This window comes from Miniopterus natalensis, chromosome 1 (genome assembly GCF_054644295.1).
Source record: "Miniopterus natalensis isolate mMinNat1 chromosome 1, mMinNat1.hap1, whole genome shotgun sequence".
In the NCBI taxonomy this organism is placed as follows: Eukaryota; Metazoa; Chordata; class Mammalia; order Chiroptera; family Miniopteridae; genus Miniopterus; species Miniopterus natalensis.
This window is the reverse complement of record NC_142081.1, coordinates 2,215,693-2,231,725: the sequence shown is the minus strand read 5'-3', so window position 1 is coordinate 2,231,725 and position 16,033 is coordinate 2,215,693. Positions and strand designations below refer to the sequence as shown.

At 42.6% G+C, this 16,033-nt stretch overlaps 1 protein-coding gene across 6 annotated transcripts in view; it reads left to right on the top strand.

The window, feature by feature from the left end:
* MARK3 (microtubule affinity regulating kinase 3) overlaps window positions 1-16,033 on the top strand; it is an 81,810-nt gene that overhangs the window by 55,632 nt on the left and 10,145 nt on the right. For 3 of the 6 annotated variants that reach the window (XM_087818015.1, XM_087818007.1, XM_087817987.1), the window contains exons 7-14: window positions 1,182-1,238; window positions 3,438-3,674; window positions 3,836-3,955; window positions 4,200-4,299; window positions 4,565-4,677; window positions 5,370-5,475; window positions 7,695-7,912; window positions 11,153-11,256. In XM_087818015.1, coding sequence (XP_087674141.1) covers window positions 1,182-1,238; window positions 3,438-3,674; window positions 3,836-3,955; window positions 4,200-4,299; window positions 4,565-4,677; window positions 5,370-5,475; window positions 7,695-7,912; window positions 11,153-11,256 — 1,055 coding nt within the window. Of the gene's footprint in view, window positions 1-1,181; window positions 1,239-3,437; window positions 3,675-3,835; window positions 3,956-4,199; window positions 4,300-4,564; window positions 4,678-5,321; window positions 5,476-7,694; window positions 7,913-11,152; window positions 11,257-16,033 lie in introns of all 6 variants that reach the window. The other 3 variants (XM_087817997.1, XM_087817977.1, XM_087817966.1) reach the window with 1 other exon arrangement.

Here is a 16,033-nt window from a genome sequence, read left to right as displayed (position 1 = left end):
GCTCTGAGCTCCTGAATATTCACTTTGTGATGAAGTGTGAAGCTGCTGATTGAGGCCTTCACTTCGTATTGTCCCACGAAACCAAAACATCACAACCTTCTGAGTTTGTATGTCCAGGGTAGGTGAGTGCATGAGGCTTACAATTAAAATTAGAAAACGATTTGGAGAAGTAGTAGTATTTTCATTATAACCCCAGTTTTGTTTATTTAAGCAAATGCACCAAAATACAGGAGCTATCTCTATCTGGTGGTAGTACGGGCATATACAGGGTAGGGCAAAAGTAGGTTTACAGTGGTGAGCACATGAAAGTGTATTCTTTTATTATTTATTAATTGTAGTGTTTTACATATTTGTATAAACTTTTCTGTACTTCATGAAATTTCTACAATGAGCATATAAACTTTTATAATTAGAAAAGGAGACTTTTGAAAGAATTACTAGTAAGTGTAAAATTTTAGCAAAACAGTTGTTTCACAGTGTTAGTCATAGGACTAATGAAAAGCTGACTTTCTGAAAGCATAGCATCTGCTGAGAGTAGGAGGGGTCCTTGTTGGTGGAGCAGGAATGGTTTTCATGGTTTGAGGTTCACGTATATCACACACCCTTCTACTTGAAGGAAGAGAAAACTGATCTTCAGAGAAGGGAAGTAACTTTGCTGTCCTTAAACCCACATCAGCTAAAAGGAGGGGAGAGTGTTGTAGGGAGTAGAGTGGCTGGAAGGAAAGTAATTAACAGGAGAAGCAACCTGGGTGAGCACCTGGCCATGCCTAGAACTGCTGGTTTGGTTTGGAGTTGATTACAGGGGTGTGGTAAGGTTGTACCTGAGACATCTGGTCCTGGGCCCAGGGGCAGCCAGGGTCCCCCAGATCCTGGTGGGTTGTTGGGCCCTGGTGCCGCACTCAAAAGTACTGGAATGTTGAGGGGCAGGGCCCCAGAAGAGGCAGAATTTCCAGTTAAACTAGAGAGAGCAGTAGGGTCATTCTGCACCCATCTCTTGCCCTCACTCCTGAACTTCTTCAAACTAAAAAGTTCAGAGCATGAGCAGGTTATATTTAGAGATCCACACAGACGTTCAAGTGTTCACTGAGTGTTTAGCATGTGCGAACATTAGTGACATATTTTCATCTCAACTACAAATCTGCACCAGCGATTACTGTTAACATTGCATCTCTCCTGTCCAGATAGTGTCTGCGGTCCAGTACTGCCACCAAAAGCGGATCGTTCACAGAGACCTCAAGGTGAGCCCCAGGACCCTTACCAGAGCACTCTGTTCCTGCAGGCTCACTTCTCCTGGCAGCTGTGACACGGAGAAGGCATGAATTAAACTGAGCCGTTACGTGCAACAAAATACATCCTGTAGTAATTGAATCCTTTAATCCAGTTACAGTAAGCAGCATTAAAAATAAAGAAAAATCAGTTTCTTAGAAGTATTCTGCATCACGGCTAAAGAAGCTTGTAGTTGGTTTCTGGAGAAAAATTATCACCAGCAGATAGTGGCCTCCCAACATGCACGCTCTCACCTGGACACAGGGCCTCAGTGCCACCTGGCACCCCTTTCTGTGCTGTCAGCAGCAGTGGCTGTTTGAGACCCCCTTCACAGTCCTCCACCTCTGCCCTCGCTCTTGGCATAGGATACGGTTTCCTGTTTCACAGAGAAACTAGAAACATTGGGCAGAAACTCCCTCAGTTTCCCAGCAGGCCCTCACTTAGCTGCACCTGCACCCACCTTCACCTCTCAGAATTGTCTTGTTACAGGACAATGGGGCTGGCCCTACCTTTGTGTTCTGGGCCCTGTCTCCTGTCCCCCATCCCCCCCCCCCCCCCAGGCTACATTCTCAGCAGTAGCATTTACAAAAGCATGCTCAATTCTGTTCTATCTTTTACCGAAAAACCTCTCTGCCCCAATTTTCCTTCTAGATCCGCCTTTTCTCTTCTCACCTTCACAGCCATATTTCTCTGAACACTGTCTAGATTCTGTTTTAACTCAGTCCTCACTTCCTCTCTCCTCATATAATTGTGATCAACTCTCTTACTCCTCTCCACACCCACCCTTGCTGCATTCACATCCGCTCTGGTAGCTGCAGTGGCTGCCGGTATGTTGACCTCAATCCATTCCTAGCCAGAGCTCCCTTCTTATCCAATATCTAGCTGACAAAAGGACACCTTCACCTAAGCATCCCTTGGGCACCTCAGGCTCAGCAAGTTCACAGCCTAAAGCTCTTTCTTCCTACACTGGAATATTAATTTCTCATCCAGGTGCCTCTCTTTCCTTTGCCATACCATCTCCTCAGTCCCCAGGTCCTTTTGCTACTGTTCCCTAAATGTCTCCTGACCGGTTCTTTCCTGTGCCTGTTTCTACTGTCCTGGTCCAGACCACCAGCGCCTTGAAGTTGATTAGCACACTGGCTTCTTGCCTGGTCTTCCCCGCTTCCAGTGTTGTGTCTCCCTCCTGTGTTTCCCACATTGCAGCTAGAATGGTCTTTTGCAAACACAAATAAGATTGTTGTTTCCCTGCTTAAACAAACTCTTCCCTGAGGTTGAAAACCCAAATTTCTGACTACTGGTCACTCTGCTGGCCCTTTGTGATTCAGCCACGGCCGCGTCCCCAGCCATCTCTCTCTGCATCTCTCCCCCACACACTGTCTTTGTTTCTTGAGCAAACATTCTCTCTCACCTTCTGGGTTTTCAGGCTGTCTGTTCTGCCTGAAATATCTCTCATCTCTCGGCAACATACCCACTACTGTCAACTAAACCTTCAGACGCAGCTTTGACTTCACCCCCTCAAGGAAACTGTCCTGCCCCTTTCAGGGCTGGCCACGGCTCCCCACCTCCTCTGCCACAGCAGTTAGATCTGAGAGTGCAGCCGCTTATTTTTCGGCTTCATCCTTCTAAACCCTGAGCTTCTTGAGGGCAGAGACCCTTGTTTGTCATCATATATCCAGACACTGACATAACCCCTGGTGTGTAGTTGTATAGGCAAATGTTTGTTGAAACAATTGAAATCACCGTGATCTGATTCTTGAGTAAGGTTTAGGAATCCCTATGTCCCCCAATAATCGCCATTATACAGCTGTTTAGCGGTTTTATGAAAGGTGGCTATCCACTTAAAGCTAGTATTCATTTTTTTAAAGCCTCCTATTCTTAATTTAAAAGGCTGTTTATTAAAAGTTTTTTGTTTTTTCTTATCACGGGGCATTTGTTGTTTAAATTAGTGCTACAATTCATTTATACCTCGTCTCTTATTGGTTGTTAATGTTAAAAAAGTAGAAATTCTGATTTATATTCTTTTTTTCTGGAAAGAATGTTTTCTCATTTTACTCATTAGTATGTATTAACTTTATATCATTACAAAAGGCTTTTATGAAATGCCTAATTCTATCATAGTTCTAATTATATTTTGGTTAAATTTCATTTTTGTCTTGATGTTTTCCCTCTAGGCTGAAAATCTATTGTTAGATGCTGATATGAACATTAAAATAGCTGACTTTGGTTTTAGCAATGAATTTACTGTTGGCAGTAAACTGGATACATTTTGTGGTAGTCCTCCATATGCAGCCCCAGAGCTCTTCCAGGGCAAGAAATACGACGGGCCAGAAGTGGACGTGTGGAGCCTCGGTGTCATTCTGTACACTCTGGTCAGCGGGTCGCTCCCTTTTGATGGACAGAACCTAAAGGTATAAGAAGCAGTTGCATCCAGGTTCATGAGAAAGCTGGAAGGATTTTATAAAATGATGACTGTTACTGTTTTAATGTTATGTCAGTATGGGAGCATGGGGTTTCTTTTTTAACCTCAAACTCGACTCACTAGTTTTCTTTCCTCTCTACCTTCACAAAGGAACTGAGAGAGAGAGTATTAAGAGGAAAGTACAGAATCCCTTTCTACATGTCTACAGACTGTGAAAACCTTCTCAAACGTTTCCTGGTGCTAAATCCAATAAAACGAGGCACTCTGGAGGTAATCGCATAAGTGGTAATATATAACAACTTTGGAGACTCTCTAAAATATTTTTAGAGCTTGGCTTGAAAACTGTATTAAAAACTGTCCTGGGGCTTTTAAAGCAGGATTTGAGACATTAAAAACATTTTTTTAAGTTACCCTTTGAGCTGTAATCAATGAAATGTTGAAAGTAAGTTTTCCTAAATATTGTGATCATGAGAATAGTCTCTCTTCTGCTACTAATGAATAGTTCGCCTTTCAGCAAATCATGAAGGACAGGTGGATCAACGCAGGGCACGAGGACGACGAACTTAAACCATTTGTCGAGCCAGAACTAGACATCTCAGACCAGAAGAGAATAGGTAATCACTCTGTACTGCATACTGTGTGCGCAGTGACATTCTGTTTACTCCCATGCTATATGAATCAGCTTATCTGTTTTGCAATGTTTGGGAACTTTTCTGTTGTTTCCTATAACAGTACTCAGTACCTTAGAAATAAGCCAGCTGCCCATCTTTGTTAGGAAATGTGTAATCTTTTGGGTCAAATAAAGGAAATTATTTTACCTTATAACACAGTGCTTTCTTACCCAACAAAACACATAAACTATATGCCTTTTTTTTTTAGATATTATGGTGGGAATGGGATATTCACAAGAAGAAATTCAAGAATCTCTTAGTAAAATGAAATATGATGAAATCACAGCTACGTATTTGTTGTTGGGGAGAAAATCTTCAGAGGTAAGAGTAATCAGAAAAAACTAAAATATTCTTTGTGTAAATTACCAGTGTATGTAAAGTGTCTTCTTAGTTTTTATTTTTTTAATATCTCTTACTCTTGGTATATCATTTTTTAGTTCATCTGCAAATGAATCAACTCTTCTGACCTTTATGAGCTACTGTTTTAACTTTAAGATAATAGCCTTTCAGGGCGCAGCCACAATGTCTGTGAAGCTGCCCTAGGAGCCAGAGTTCTTGTATCCCCTTTTTCCACTTCCCGTTGCAACCAATAAGGGTTGTTTATACTGTTAAAAATAATAACAATAATCTTAATGGTGATATTGTCACAAACTTGGCTTCCATAGGTTAACCTATAGCTATTCATAGTTTAGAAATGGTGTAAAATATCAGATGAAGTAAATAGAGCATTTAAGTCATTTCAGAAAAGCCTAGAAAGAAGATGGTAAATACCTCCTGTCCTTTTGTGAGTTTCTCCAGCAGTCAGAACAATGCTGTTACCTGAGATGAGGGCTATCGTATTTGTATGTTTGAGACTTCTCTCTAAATGATCTGTTTATGAGAGGTTTGTGTGTTATGAGTTTAGTTTCCTAACCAACCATTTGGATTCGTGTGTGGTTTGCTCTGTTTTTCTCATTTTCTCTTAGCTGGATGCTAGTGACTCCAGTTCTAGCAGCAATCTTTCACTTGCTAAGGTTAGGCCAAGCAGTGACCTCAACAACAGCACTGGCCAGTCTCCTCACCACAAAGTACAGCGAAGTGTTTCCTCAAGCCAGAAGCAGAGGCGATACAGTGACCATGGTAAGTTGAGACCATCCCCATGTGTTCTCCGGGCGTCTCCCCTTACGCAAGAGGCCTTCTCACATTGAGCAGGGCCTCCTGGGGCTGGGTTGGGCTTGATTTCCGCCGTCCTCTAGGTGCTGACATGATTCTCTCAGGCTCTGTCTCTTTGGTGCATTCTGTGCCTCTTGATGGATAAGACCTAGCTGGGTGGAAACCTTACCACTTGCCCCTCTGGGACCCCTGCTGCAGTCTGTAGTTCTCTGTTCATTCCCTCCATCTCTGCTGTCTGGTAGAACTTTGTACAGTGTTGAAATGTCCTGTCTTTGCTGTCCAGTAGAGGAGCCACTAGCCACATGTGGCTACTGAGCACATAAACTGAGGAAATGGTTTTCAGGGTTTTTTTTTAATAATTACATTTATGCAGCCACATCTGACCAATGGCTCATATTGGATAGCATGGCCCTGAAGAATATTTGGTACCCCAGTTTTTTCTTAGTGGTTTAAAGTTTTGACACACGTCATTCTCAGCCACACTCTAGCTGTTGATGTGTCTAAACACCCTCACTCTTAAAATTTTCACCATAGAAGTGAATCTCTTATAAGACTTGGGACCCTCAAGGGTATGGTTACCCAACTTGACAGTCTGCCTTCAAGGCAGTCCCATGTGTTGGAATCCAGACATTGTAGCATTTGGGTGTTTATTTGCCTGTAACTGTGAATGTTAATGTTGCAGGTATTTCCTTTAAGTCCATTATTCTAGGATTCAGGAACCAAACCTATGTTGGCCTGGTCCTAACTTTTAAAAATACATCCTCACATGGAGCATCCATTTATCTCTGTTCAGTTCACTTCCCTTCTCTGGATGTTGTCACCTCCGTTTTTTCACTTTGAGAGCTGGCACTTAGAACTGCACAGAGCATTCCAGGTGTGGACAGCTTGGGTTTGGTACGAAAAGTGATGACACTTTGATCGGTTTCCATTTCTCTTTCTGCTGATGCCATCTGTCCACATGGTTTGGGCTGAAGCAGCACGTTATACTGATACTGCCAGTAAACTGCCTATATGTCTGCAGTTTGATGGTCTTAACTGAGAGCTTGGAACCCATCTGGCTCCAGGATTTGTGCTCATGGCAGTTGTAGACCAAGTATTCATCTGGGTCTCTGTCTCTTGTGTTCATACTGGTTGCTAATAGGGTTTTTCAGTGCCTGTGGACTGCCGGGAAATTAGCAGAAGTGCCTACATATTGCTCCAAACCATCCAATTTAAAGGGACTTGTTCCTCAATCCTGGAAGAAAGCTGGTAATGGAGTTTTCTCATACCTCTAGTGCAGGGGTAGGGAACCTTTTTTCTGCTAAAGGCCATTTGGATATTTATAACATCATTCTTGGCCATTCAAAATTATCAACTTAAAAATTAGCTATGAATAAAGCTCCTAGATTTATTTCTAGTCCCACCTGCAGTTGACTTGGCAGGGCCAGACCAAATGATTTTGAGGACTGTACGTGGCCCACAGGCCAAACGTTCTCCACCCCTGATTTAGAAGGCTTGAGTGGCCCATAAATCTGGACTGTTTTGTTTCAGAAGGTGATGGCATCTCTTGTACAGAAGGATGTAGTGCTCTCATGTGTACCAAGTGAGTCAGTTCATTCTGGATGGGCTGTGTGCATAAAGTCAGTTTGATTAGTTATCTGTACAGTAACTGTCCCTCCAGAGGTTTCTGAAGGATAACTGTACATGCCTAATAATCAGTTTTTAAAACTTTACATAGATGCCCTGGCCGATCTTGCTCATTGGTTAGAGTGTGGGTCTACCCATCAAAGGGTTATGGATTCGATTCCTGGTCCAAGGCATGTACCTGGATAGAAGGTTCGGGCTGGCCGGGGGGGGGGGGGAGCCAATCGATGTGTCTCTCTCATATCAATGTCACTCTCTCTCCCCCCCTTTCCACTCTCTCTAAAAAATCAATGGAAAGAATATCCTCAAGCGAGCATTAACAAAAGACAAACCAACCAAAAAACTTTACGTAGAAAGTTAGGGACTAATAGTGAAATTTCAAAATTGAATTCATTACATAGAGAAAACATTATACATGAATGGGACACATCTTAATGGATTTTACCGTCTTATATTTTTTAGATGAATAGCAATCTTAGGTCATCTTATACAATGTGTTTATTTTCACAGAATAAAATGTGAAACTATATTCTGACTTTTAAAGAGTGAACTCTTTATTTTAGCTGGACCAGCTATTCCTTCCATTGTGGCGTATCCAAAAAGAAGTCAGACCAGCACTGCGGACAGTGACCTTAAAGAAGATGGTGTTCCCTCCAGGAGGTCAGGCAGCAGTGCAACTGGAGGGAAGGGGATCGCTCCAGCCAGTCCCATGCTTGGGAATGCGAGCAATCCCAACAAGGCGGACATTCCTGAACGCAAGACAAGCTCCACTGTCCCTAGTGTAAGTGCTTTTGATCTCTAGAGCACCACGGGGATGGTAGGGTGAAGTGTTCCTATGTGCTCATCTGCCCCCTAGGTGAACAGTCAGACCTTTATGTCAAGGGTGGTTTCTAGTTATTCCACAAACATTTGCTGAGCTTTAGGCTGTGTCAGAGGCTGAGAAATGGAAAGACCTCATAGTTGAACAGGAAAGAAAACCAAATGATAGTGCAGACAGGTGATCACATACACAGCACTGAGGGCTCTGCCTGCCTGTGGGCCAGGGAGGGGGTTTCCACTGCATTTTCAGAGTTCTTACAATAAAGAACTTTGACTGCATCCTTACCATGTGCTGGGAGCTGTGCTAGGTGCTTTTTTGTGTATTAGCTAAATTTTAAGGTGAAGAAAAGTTAGGTTATTGCTTAAAATCACCTGAATCCACCTGTTAATCCCTGCCTTTAATAAAATCTCCCCAGTGAGCAAGTAGTATTTGTTAAATAGAATCTGTTCAGCTTTAGAAACTTTTCCATTAATTAAAATGTGTCTTATCTGACCCAATGTAGTAATTCCGTCTAGCACTTCTAAAGGCATTTTAGGAAGAAGTCACAGAGAAAGAACAGTTTTAAGGATATTCTATAACCATGCTCTTCTCTACAAACTGAACAGTTAACACAGCCCTCCTCCACCCCAGATAAAAACTTAGAGTGAGGACCAGGGGGGCTCTGCTGCTCCCTTGGAGAGTCTTGTCTGTGCCTTCTGGGATATGAGTACTCATAAAGGAGCCCAGAGGGTTTTGTCTGCTCATCCTCTGATCTTGGGCTTTATCCCAGCAAACCCTGTGTGAAAAGGGTTTTTCCTTTTGGCTTCCTAATGCCATCAAATTGGATTGTTATTCTTTAGCCCTGCAGTTTAAATTCAGCCTCCAACTCTTGGTGACAGTCTCCAGAGGAAGGTAAGAACCTTGTTCTTAGCCTTCATAACTTTCCCTCCCTGCTGCCCTACTCATCTGCACACCTCCCTTTTGAAGATTATATCCAAGCATTATCAGTCACCTACATTTGATTATCCACAAAGGAAAAGCTAACGTTACTGTTATTTTCTCCATTAGTCTTTGGAGTTTAGTATACATGGTCTGCTGAGCTAATTAAAGGTGACTGCTTTTATCTTTTTTTTCTTTTCTTTTTAATCGTCACCTGAGAATATGTTTTTTTCATTGACTTTTAGAGAGAGAGGAAGGGGGGGAACATCAGTGTGAGAGAGAGAGAGAAACATGGATCAGTTGCCTCCTGTACGTACCCTGACCAGGGATCGAACCCACAACCTGGATATGTGCTCTGACTGGTCGGTAATCAAACCCGCAACCTTTTGGTGTACCAGATGATGCTCCAACTGACTGAGCCACCTGGCCAGGGTTTATCTTTTTTTAAAAATTGTTCTTATTTGATAAAATTCCTTAGTTATAACTTTTGTTCCTTTTTAATTTTGAAAGTAAAGCTTTTTTATTTATTTATTTATATCTATTTATTTATTTTAATTTTAAGAGAGAGGGAGAGAGAAATAGAAACAGAAACATCAATGCTGAGCTGCCTCCTGCAGAGCCCCCTACTGGGGATCAAGCCTGCAACCCAGGCATGTGCCCTGACCTGGAATCGAACCTGTGACCTCTTGGTTCCTGGATGGTTGCTCAACTGCTGAGCCACACCTGCCAGCCTGAAAGTAAAGCTTTTAAAATTGGTGTGGAATTAACATGACATATAATTAACCATTTTAAAATGTACAATTCAGTGGCATCTAGTTCATTCACAGTGTTATGCGACCACCACTGACCTCTGGTTCCCAGACTTTTCAGCACAGCAGAGAAACACAGAACTTTTCAGTGCCCATTAAGTAATCACTTTTCTATCCCCCTTCCCCCCAGCCCCTGGCCGTTTTCTCTCCCAGTGGAGTTGCCTGTTCTGGGCATTTCCTATAATTGGACTCAGACAATAGGCAGCCTTTTGTGACGTGCTTGTTTCACTCAGCATCATGTTTTTAGCATTCAAGCTATAGCCTCTGTCAGTGTTTCGTTCCTTTTAACAAGCGACTGCTTTTCATTGATGGACATTTTGCTTGTTTCTTAGTTATTATGAATAATGTTGCTATAAACATTCATGTATAGGTCTCTATGTGGACTTAGTTTTCATTTCTCTTGGGTTTATACCTAGGAATGAAATTGCTGGGTCATGAGGTAATTCTGTATTTACTTTGTGAGGTACAGCCCAATTGTTTTCCACAGCGGTGGCACCATTTTGCATTCCTATCCTATATGAGAATCCCTGTTTCTCCACATCCTTGCCAACACTTATTTTCTGTTTTTTATTATAGCCGTCCTAGTGGGTGTGAAGTGGTGCCTCGTTGTGGTTTTGATTTGCATTTTCTTAGTGACCAGTGCTTGTCCAGCATCTTTTCATGTGCTTATTGGCCATTTGTAGACCTTCTTTGGAGAAACATCTATTCAAGTCCTTTGCTCATCTCTAAATTGGTTTGCTTGTCATTTTGTGATTGAGTTGTAAGAGTTCTTTATATAGCCTGGATATTCAGCCTTTACCAAAAATATGATTTGCAAATATTTTCTCCTCTTCTGTAGGTTCTTTTCACATTCTTGATAATATCCCCCCCCCCCCCCCCGTCCTCACTGGAGGATATTTTTTTCATTGATTCGAGAGAGAGAGAAACATTGATGTGAAAGAGAAACATCAATTGGTTGCCCCCCGTATGTGCCCCAGCCAGGGATCAAACCCGCAACCTGCATGTTGCCCTGACTGGAAATGGAACCTGCAACCTTTTGGTGTACAGGACGATCGATGCTCCAACCAACTGAGCCACCCAGCCAGGGCTAGTTTTATAGTTTTAACTCTTTTGTTTACGTATTTTTTATTTGTATATTTACCTTACATTTATAACGCTTGCTTTTTAATTTGTTTGAAAGTGTTAGCTTTGAAAACAGTGGATCTGTCTTTGTACTCTAAGTAATCTGTGAATTATTGATGGATTATAGCAGCCAGCTTTTCACAGTCACTCTGCATAGCCACTCTTCATCTTTTCTGCCTTGGGGCGTGGTGCTCCCTTCACTCCCTTTCTGATCTTTTAGCCAGTACTGTTGATATTTTAGTGTAGGTTTATTTAAAGACTGGGTATTCATGTTTATTTAAGCGAGTTATTTTTTTCTCGTACTATGCTTACTAAACAGTTTAAGACAAAAATGCCCCCTTTTTTTAAATAGAGTAATACAGCATCTGGCGGAATGACTCGGCGAAATACTTATGTTTGCAGTGAAAGAACGACAGCTGACAGACATTCAGTAATTCAGAATGGCAAAGAAAACAGGTAGGAAATTTTACCTGTTTGCAAGAAGTTTGTTTTTCCCAAGAGAAATAGAAGCATAGTATTTACTTCTCAGTTTTTATAATCAAAATTCAAATAATAGTGGTAAGTATTCTCTAATGGTAAGTTAAATTTGAATGTGAATTTTTAGTGAGATACTAGATTTCCAAATTCCTCTCGTCCAGAGCTTATCCTCCGCCCGGCTGTTGATGATTATTAAAAGGGTTGAGTTAAACCAGGGAGCTTTCCTGCAGGAGGTAGATAGTAAGCTATGGTTTAATTGTAGAATAGTAAAGTCAAGATTATTTTGTGCACATTAATAAAACTTGATCAAGACCAAAAGGGAGAACAATAAGGAGCCGTGCTTCTGAGGGCCGTAGATCATGAAGTGGAGACAGGGGTGTGTGAGCCTTTAGCTCTAGGCCAGCAGTTTGCCAAAGGTGCCAGGTAGATGAGTATTACCATAGTTTCCACCCTAAAAGAGACCTACTCGAGAATCGCAGAGTAATGAGTGTGTATCTTCTGAGTGTTTAACCTGGTGGAAAGGCGAGCAGACCTAGAACAAGCATAATTTAGAACACACGGTAATATGTCAGGAGAGAGTCGTCATGCAGCTTTCTTGGGGTCACACAATAAATAGAGTTGAAAAAGTGAGAGGAAGTGGGTCCAGAGACCTTGAGGGTAGCGCTAGTTTGTGGGGGGGGGGGGGGGGAGGAGAGAAGATGGATGGGTAGAGCAGGTAACTAGTCCTGTACAGAGCACAGCTCCCAGGCGGCGTGGGTCCTCTTCCGCCCAGACGAGCGGCTGCTCACACCAAACCCAGTGTGCTGAGCAGATGCGGCGTCTGCATGGAGGCCTAGATCAGTCTGCGTCACTGGTCGTCCCCGACCTCTTCACTTGAGCACTGTTTGGTCATTCCCAGGTCCAGCATCAAAATTGGTTCTTTTTTTTCTTCCATTTACTTTCTGAAATGGCACCGTAAGCTTTCTCTTTCCTGTAGATCTCATTAATCACATGAAACGTTGGATCACTAACTTCTGTGACAGCCTAAGTAAAGTTGTTCTTTTCTCCTCCATCCTTAAGACCAGACTATGCTTTATATCATTCCCTCTTCCACAGACCACTTAAATTTGAATTGATATGAAGGTAAAAGCTTGTTATGTAAGGTTATGTAAATTATTCACTGAATTTCTAGAAATACTTACATTCCAGTATTCTCTTTGCTGATTCCTATGTGTGTGCTTGTTTTAACATTGTCTCTTTCCTTATGATTAAAAACTAGTAATGACTTATATGGCAACTGGGCTAGACAGCTTACAAATACTGATTGATATATTTATTAAATAGTTGTCCTGGTAAATTTTTTTTTATTACAGTTACATTCTCAAATCTATAAATTTCTTCTAGTTCAGAGTATTTAATAGAAGATATCAATAAAACACTTAGAAGCTTCTAATATATATTTTAGTCTACAGAGCTATAAAAATGTTTCATGACCCTCTCTTTTCATGAGTTCTTGAAGTTGTTGAGCTATTTATCAGATTCCTTTTGAACTTTAAAATGTACAATTAATTTTCTGAGGTACAGCCACTGTTTAAAGAGGCTGTTAAGATCAGGATCTGTCTCCCCCCTTTTTATGTTTGTGCACATGCTCTTCTGTTTCCCCTTTCCTATAGTGATTCAGTTCACTCCTTGGAAATAGTTTTAAGAATTCTCAGATTTTTTTTGGAGACATCATCGCCTGACTATGTTTTACCTGCAGGTACCGTCCTTGTTGGGGCCGACTACTTCTTGTCCTGACTGGGCCTCATTGCTTCTAATAGCATCAGTCATCACAACACTTTGCTTCTCAAGGTGTTGTCTTTACCTTTAACCAAACAGAGCCTCAGCGCCAAACCACACGAGACGGGGCCCATAATTTTAATAATAACTGGATTTTCTTTCTATCTTACAAATGAATTGAAAGCGGATTTCCACTTAAGGCAGTAAATGTGGCAACTTTCTCACCCTTAAAGTAGATGCATGAGTCATCAATTAGATGCACTGAGCCTTCTCTGTGGACAGGTGACTTCTTAGACCGAGGGATGCTTCTTCCTGTCCCATAGACATCTTAGTCCTTGACAAAATACCAGTGAGCTCACGATGCCTGGGTCTGTGCTAACTTCTAAAAGGACATTAAGTTCTCTTTTTAGCCTTGAATATGTTTGACTGTTTTCTTATATGTGTGAACGTTTATACAGAATTCCAACATGAGAATGATTATGGCTGATAAAAACTGTACGGAAGATTAAATATAATCTTAGACAAGCTCTTCTTTAGCTGTCTTTAGCATTCTACTTTGAGCATGGGATGATGATTTTTTGGTTTTGTTTTTTGTTTTTTTAATCCTTGAGGATTTTTTCCCCCCATTGTTTTGCAGAGAGGGGGGTGGGGAGAGAAACATCAGTGTGAGAGAGACACATGGATTGGCTGCCTCCCACACGTGCCTGATGGGTGCCAGGGATTGAGCCTGCAACTCATCTGTTTTGTTGCTTGCTTTGTGGTGCAACGTGGATTAAATTTCTAAAAAATAATTCACTATTTGCCTTTAAGATTAGTATGTCAAAAAATTTAATAATTTTTCATGAAAATATCCATTTACAATTCCTTTTTAGGAAGATCTCTAACTTCATCAAGCTTCTGTTTTGCTGCAAGGTGTCTATCCAGACTCCTGCCTTGCTTACATGCCTTGTAGACCTTGCATGCACTGTTCAACCAGTGGCAGTGTGCCTTGTGGGGAATAGATCCAGCAGCTTTTGCTCAGTATCTCACTCAAAGCCCTGTCCTTCCCCAGAGCCTTTGGACCATTTATAATTCCCCAGGGAAGAAGCCAAACAACCCCTACCTCCCCTTCTTGCCCTGCTTTCCTTAATGCATCCATTGATCCAGCTGCCAGTTTGGACAAGGGAGTGTCAGCAGCTGGCAGAAGGGATAAAGTGTGTTGCCCCTTGCCTTGTCCTGAACAGACAATAGAGCAGAAAGAGTTGTATTTATCTTAACTTGTTAAAATAAAATTATATGTATATATGTATATGTCTGTCTGTATGTATTGGGAACAAGCCAGGTATGTTTCAGGTGAACAAGCTTTAATGAAACAGGTCATCTGTGAGTCCCTGCAACTTGAAAATTCAGGGACAGGAGTCAGGGCACAGCTCCTTGTTCTGTTCTGATTCCTGTCCTCGGTCCCTGGTTGGGCCCGGCAGTATCAGACTATCTTCCCACACTCAGCTCTGCTCAAACAGGAGCCTAGGGGTGTGTCCTCTATCCCCATTGGTTTGGCTCTAACCCTGTCACTGGCCAGGAAGGCTGGGAAAGTCTGGGGTAGAGTCAGCAACATATAGGGCCCGGGAGCCTTCCCCCGCAGAGCAGGATTCAAGTGTTGTTGCCACAGAGAAAGAGTGAGTGCTGAGTGACAAAAACACAAAACCAGATCTATTTTTGTTTCTAAGGCATTTGTTTCCAGTAGTTCTAGGACTATGGTAGAGCCACTCTCCCAAGTCAGAGGGCAGAATTCTCAAACAAAAATTCAGGGACAAGCAGGTCTTATTAAGCGGTTTATTGTAAAGACCCGCCCCCCTCATACTGAGACTTTCAAAATTCCAATGCTCGTTTCATTAACTTCCCTTTTCAGTTAGGAGAACACTTAGCACCTGCTGTAGCCAAGGCTCTCTGCTGACACGGGACACAGGTGGGAGTGCAGGCCTTGCCTTTCAGGGCACTTAAGCAGGAAGAGTCACTGAGAAACGGGTGCAGAACAGCAGGTGTGCTCACCAGCTGCACAGAATGGAATGAAAATAGAAAGATGCCCACCTCCAGGCACAGAGAACAGTTTCTGCACAAGTTCTTCGACCTGATAATGCATGACCAAGGGACTGCATGTTGCCAAGAGGGCCAGAGAATCGAGTTCTGGGAGGTGATGCAGAAGGTAGAGCCTGGAGAGATGGCAGGGCCTAGGCTGTGGGTGCTTAAGGATGCGACTTGGGTGCCAGGGCAAGGTGTTTGAACTTCATCCTGAAGACTGTGATTTTGAAAGGTTATGAGTGACAAGGTTGGGTTTGTATTTTTGGCAGCTCAGCTGTGTGGTGGACAGGTTGGAGGGTGTGTGGGCGAAGGCCAGGGTACCAGTGAAAACTGGAATGGACCTGTGACAGACAAGGCTCTGCGCTCAGACCCTGCCTGTGAAGGGATCGGAGAGGTGGGTGGGGCTGGCTGAAGCCGCTATTCGGAGGTTGACACCCACAAGATGCCACAGCTGCTCTGGCTGCTCTGGAGGGTGGGGCAGGAGGGAAAGAACCAGCAGTTCCTGAAAGTATTTCTGCAGAAAGACCCTGAAAGAGTATAGCCAGAATTATACATCCTGATTGTCCTTAAAGGAAAGAAACTGTCCCTTGGGTATTCCAAGGACACACTGGATGAGCTGGGATTAAGGACAGCTGTGTGTGCCAGGTGCCACTGCAGGCGTGCGGCCACTTCTGCCTCTCTCTCTGTAAACGGCTCATTTGCTCTCTCATTTAGTTCCACCTTGAAAAGGGGAGCCCCTTGACCCCTAAGGAATTTTGGCTTGTTTATGAAGTGAATGTCCATTGAGTAGGAAGATTTTCAGCTCTATTTAATAACTAGTTACTAGGCTCGTGATCTTACTAGTCTCCTTCATTTTACTAGTCACTGCTCTGGGAACAGATCGGGAGCACAGTGTGTTTGTGCTCTAGATTGACGTGACCACTTCAGTTTGCATGGAGAC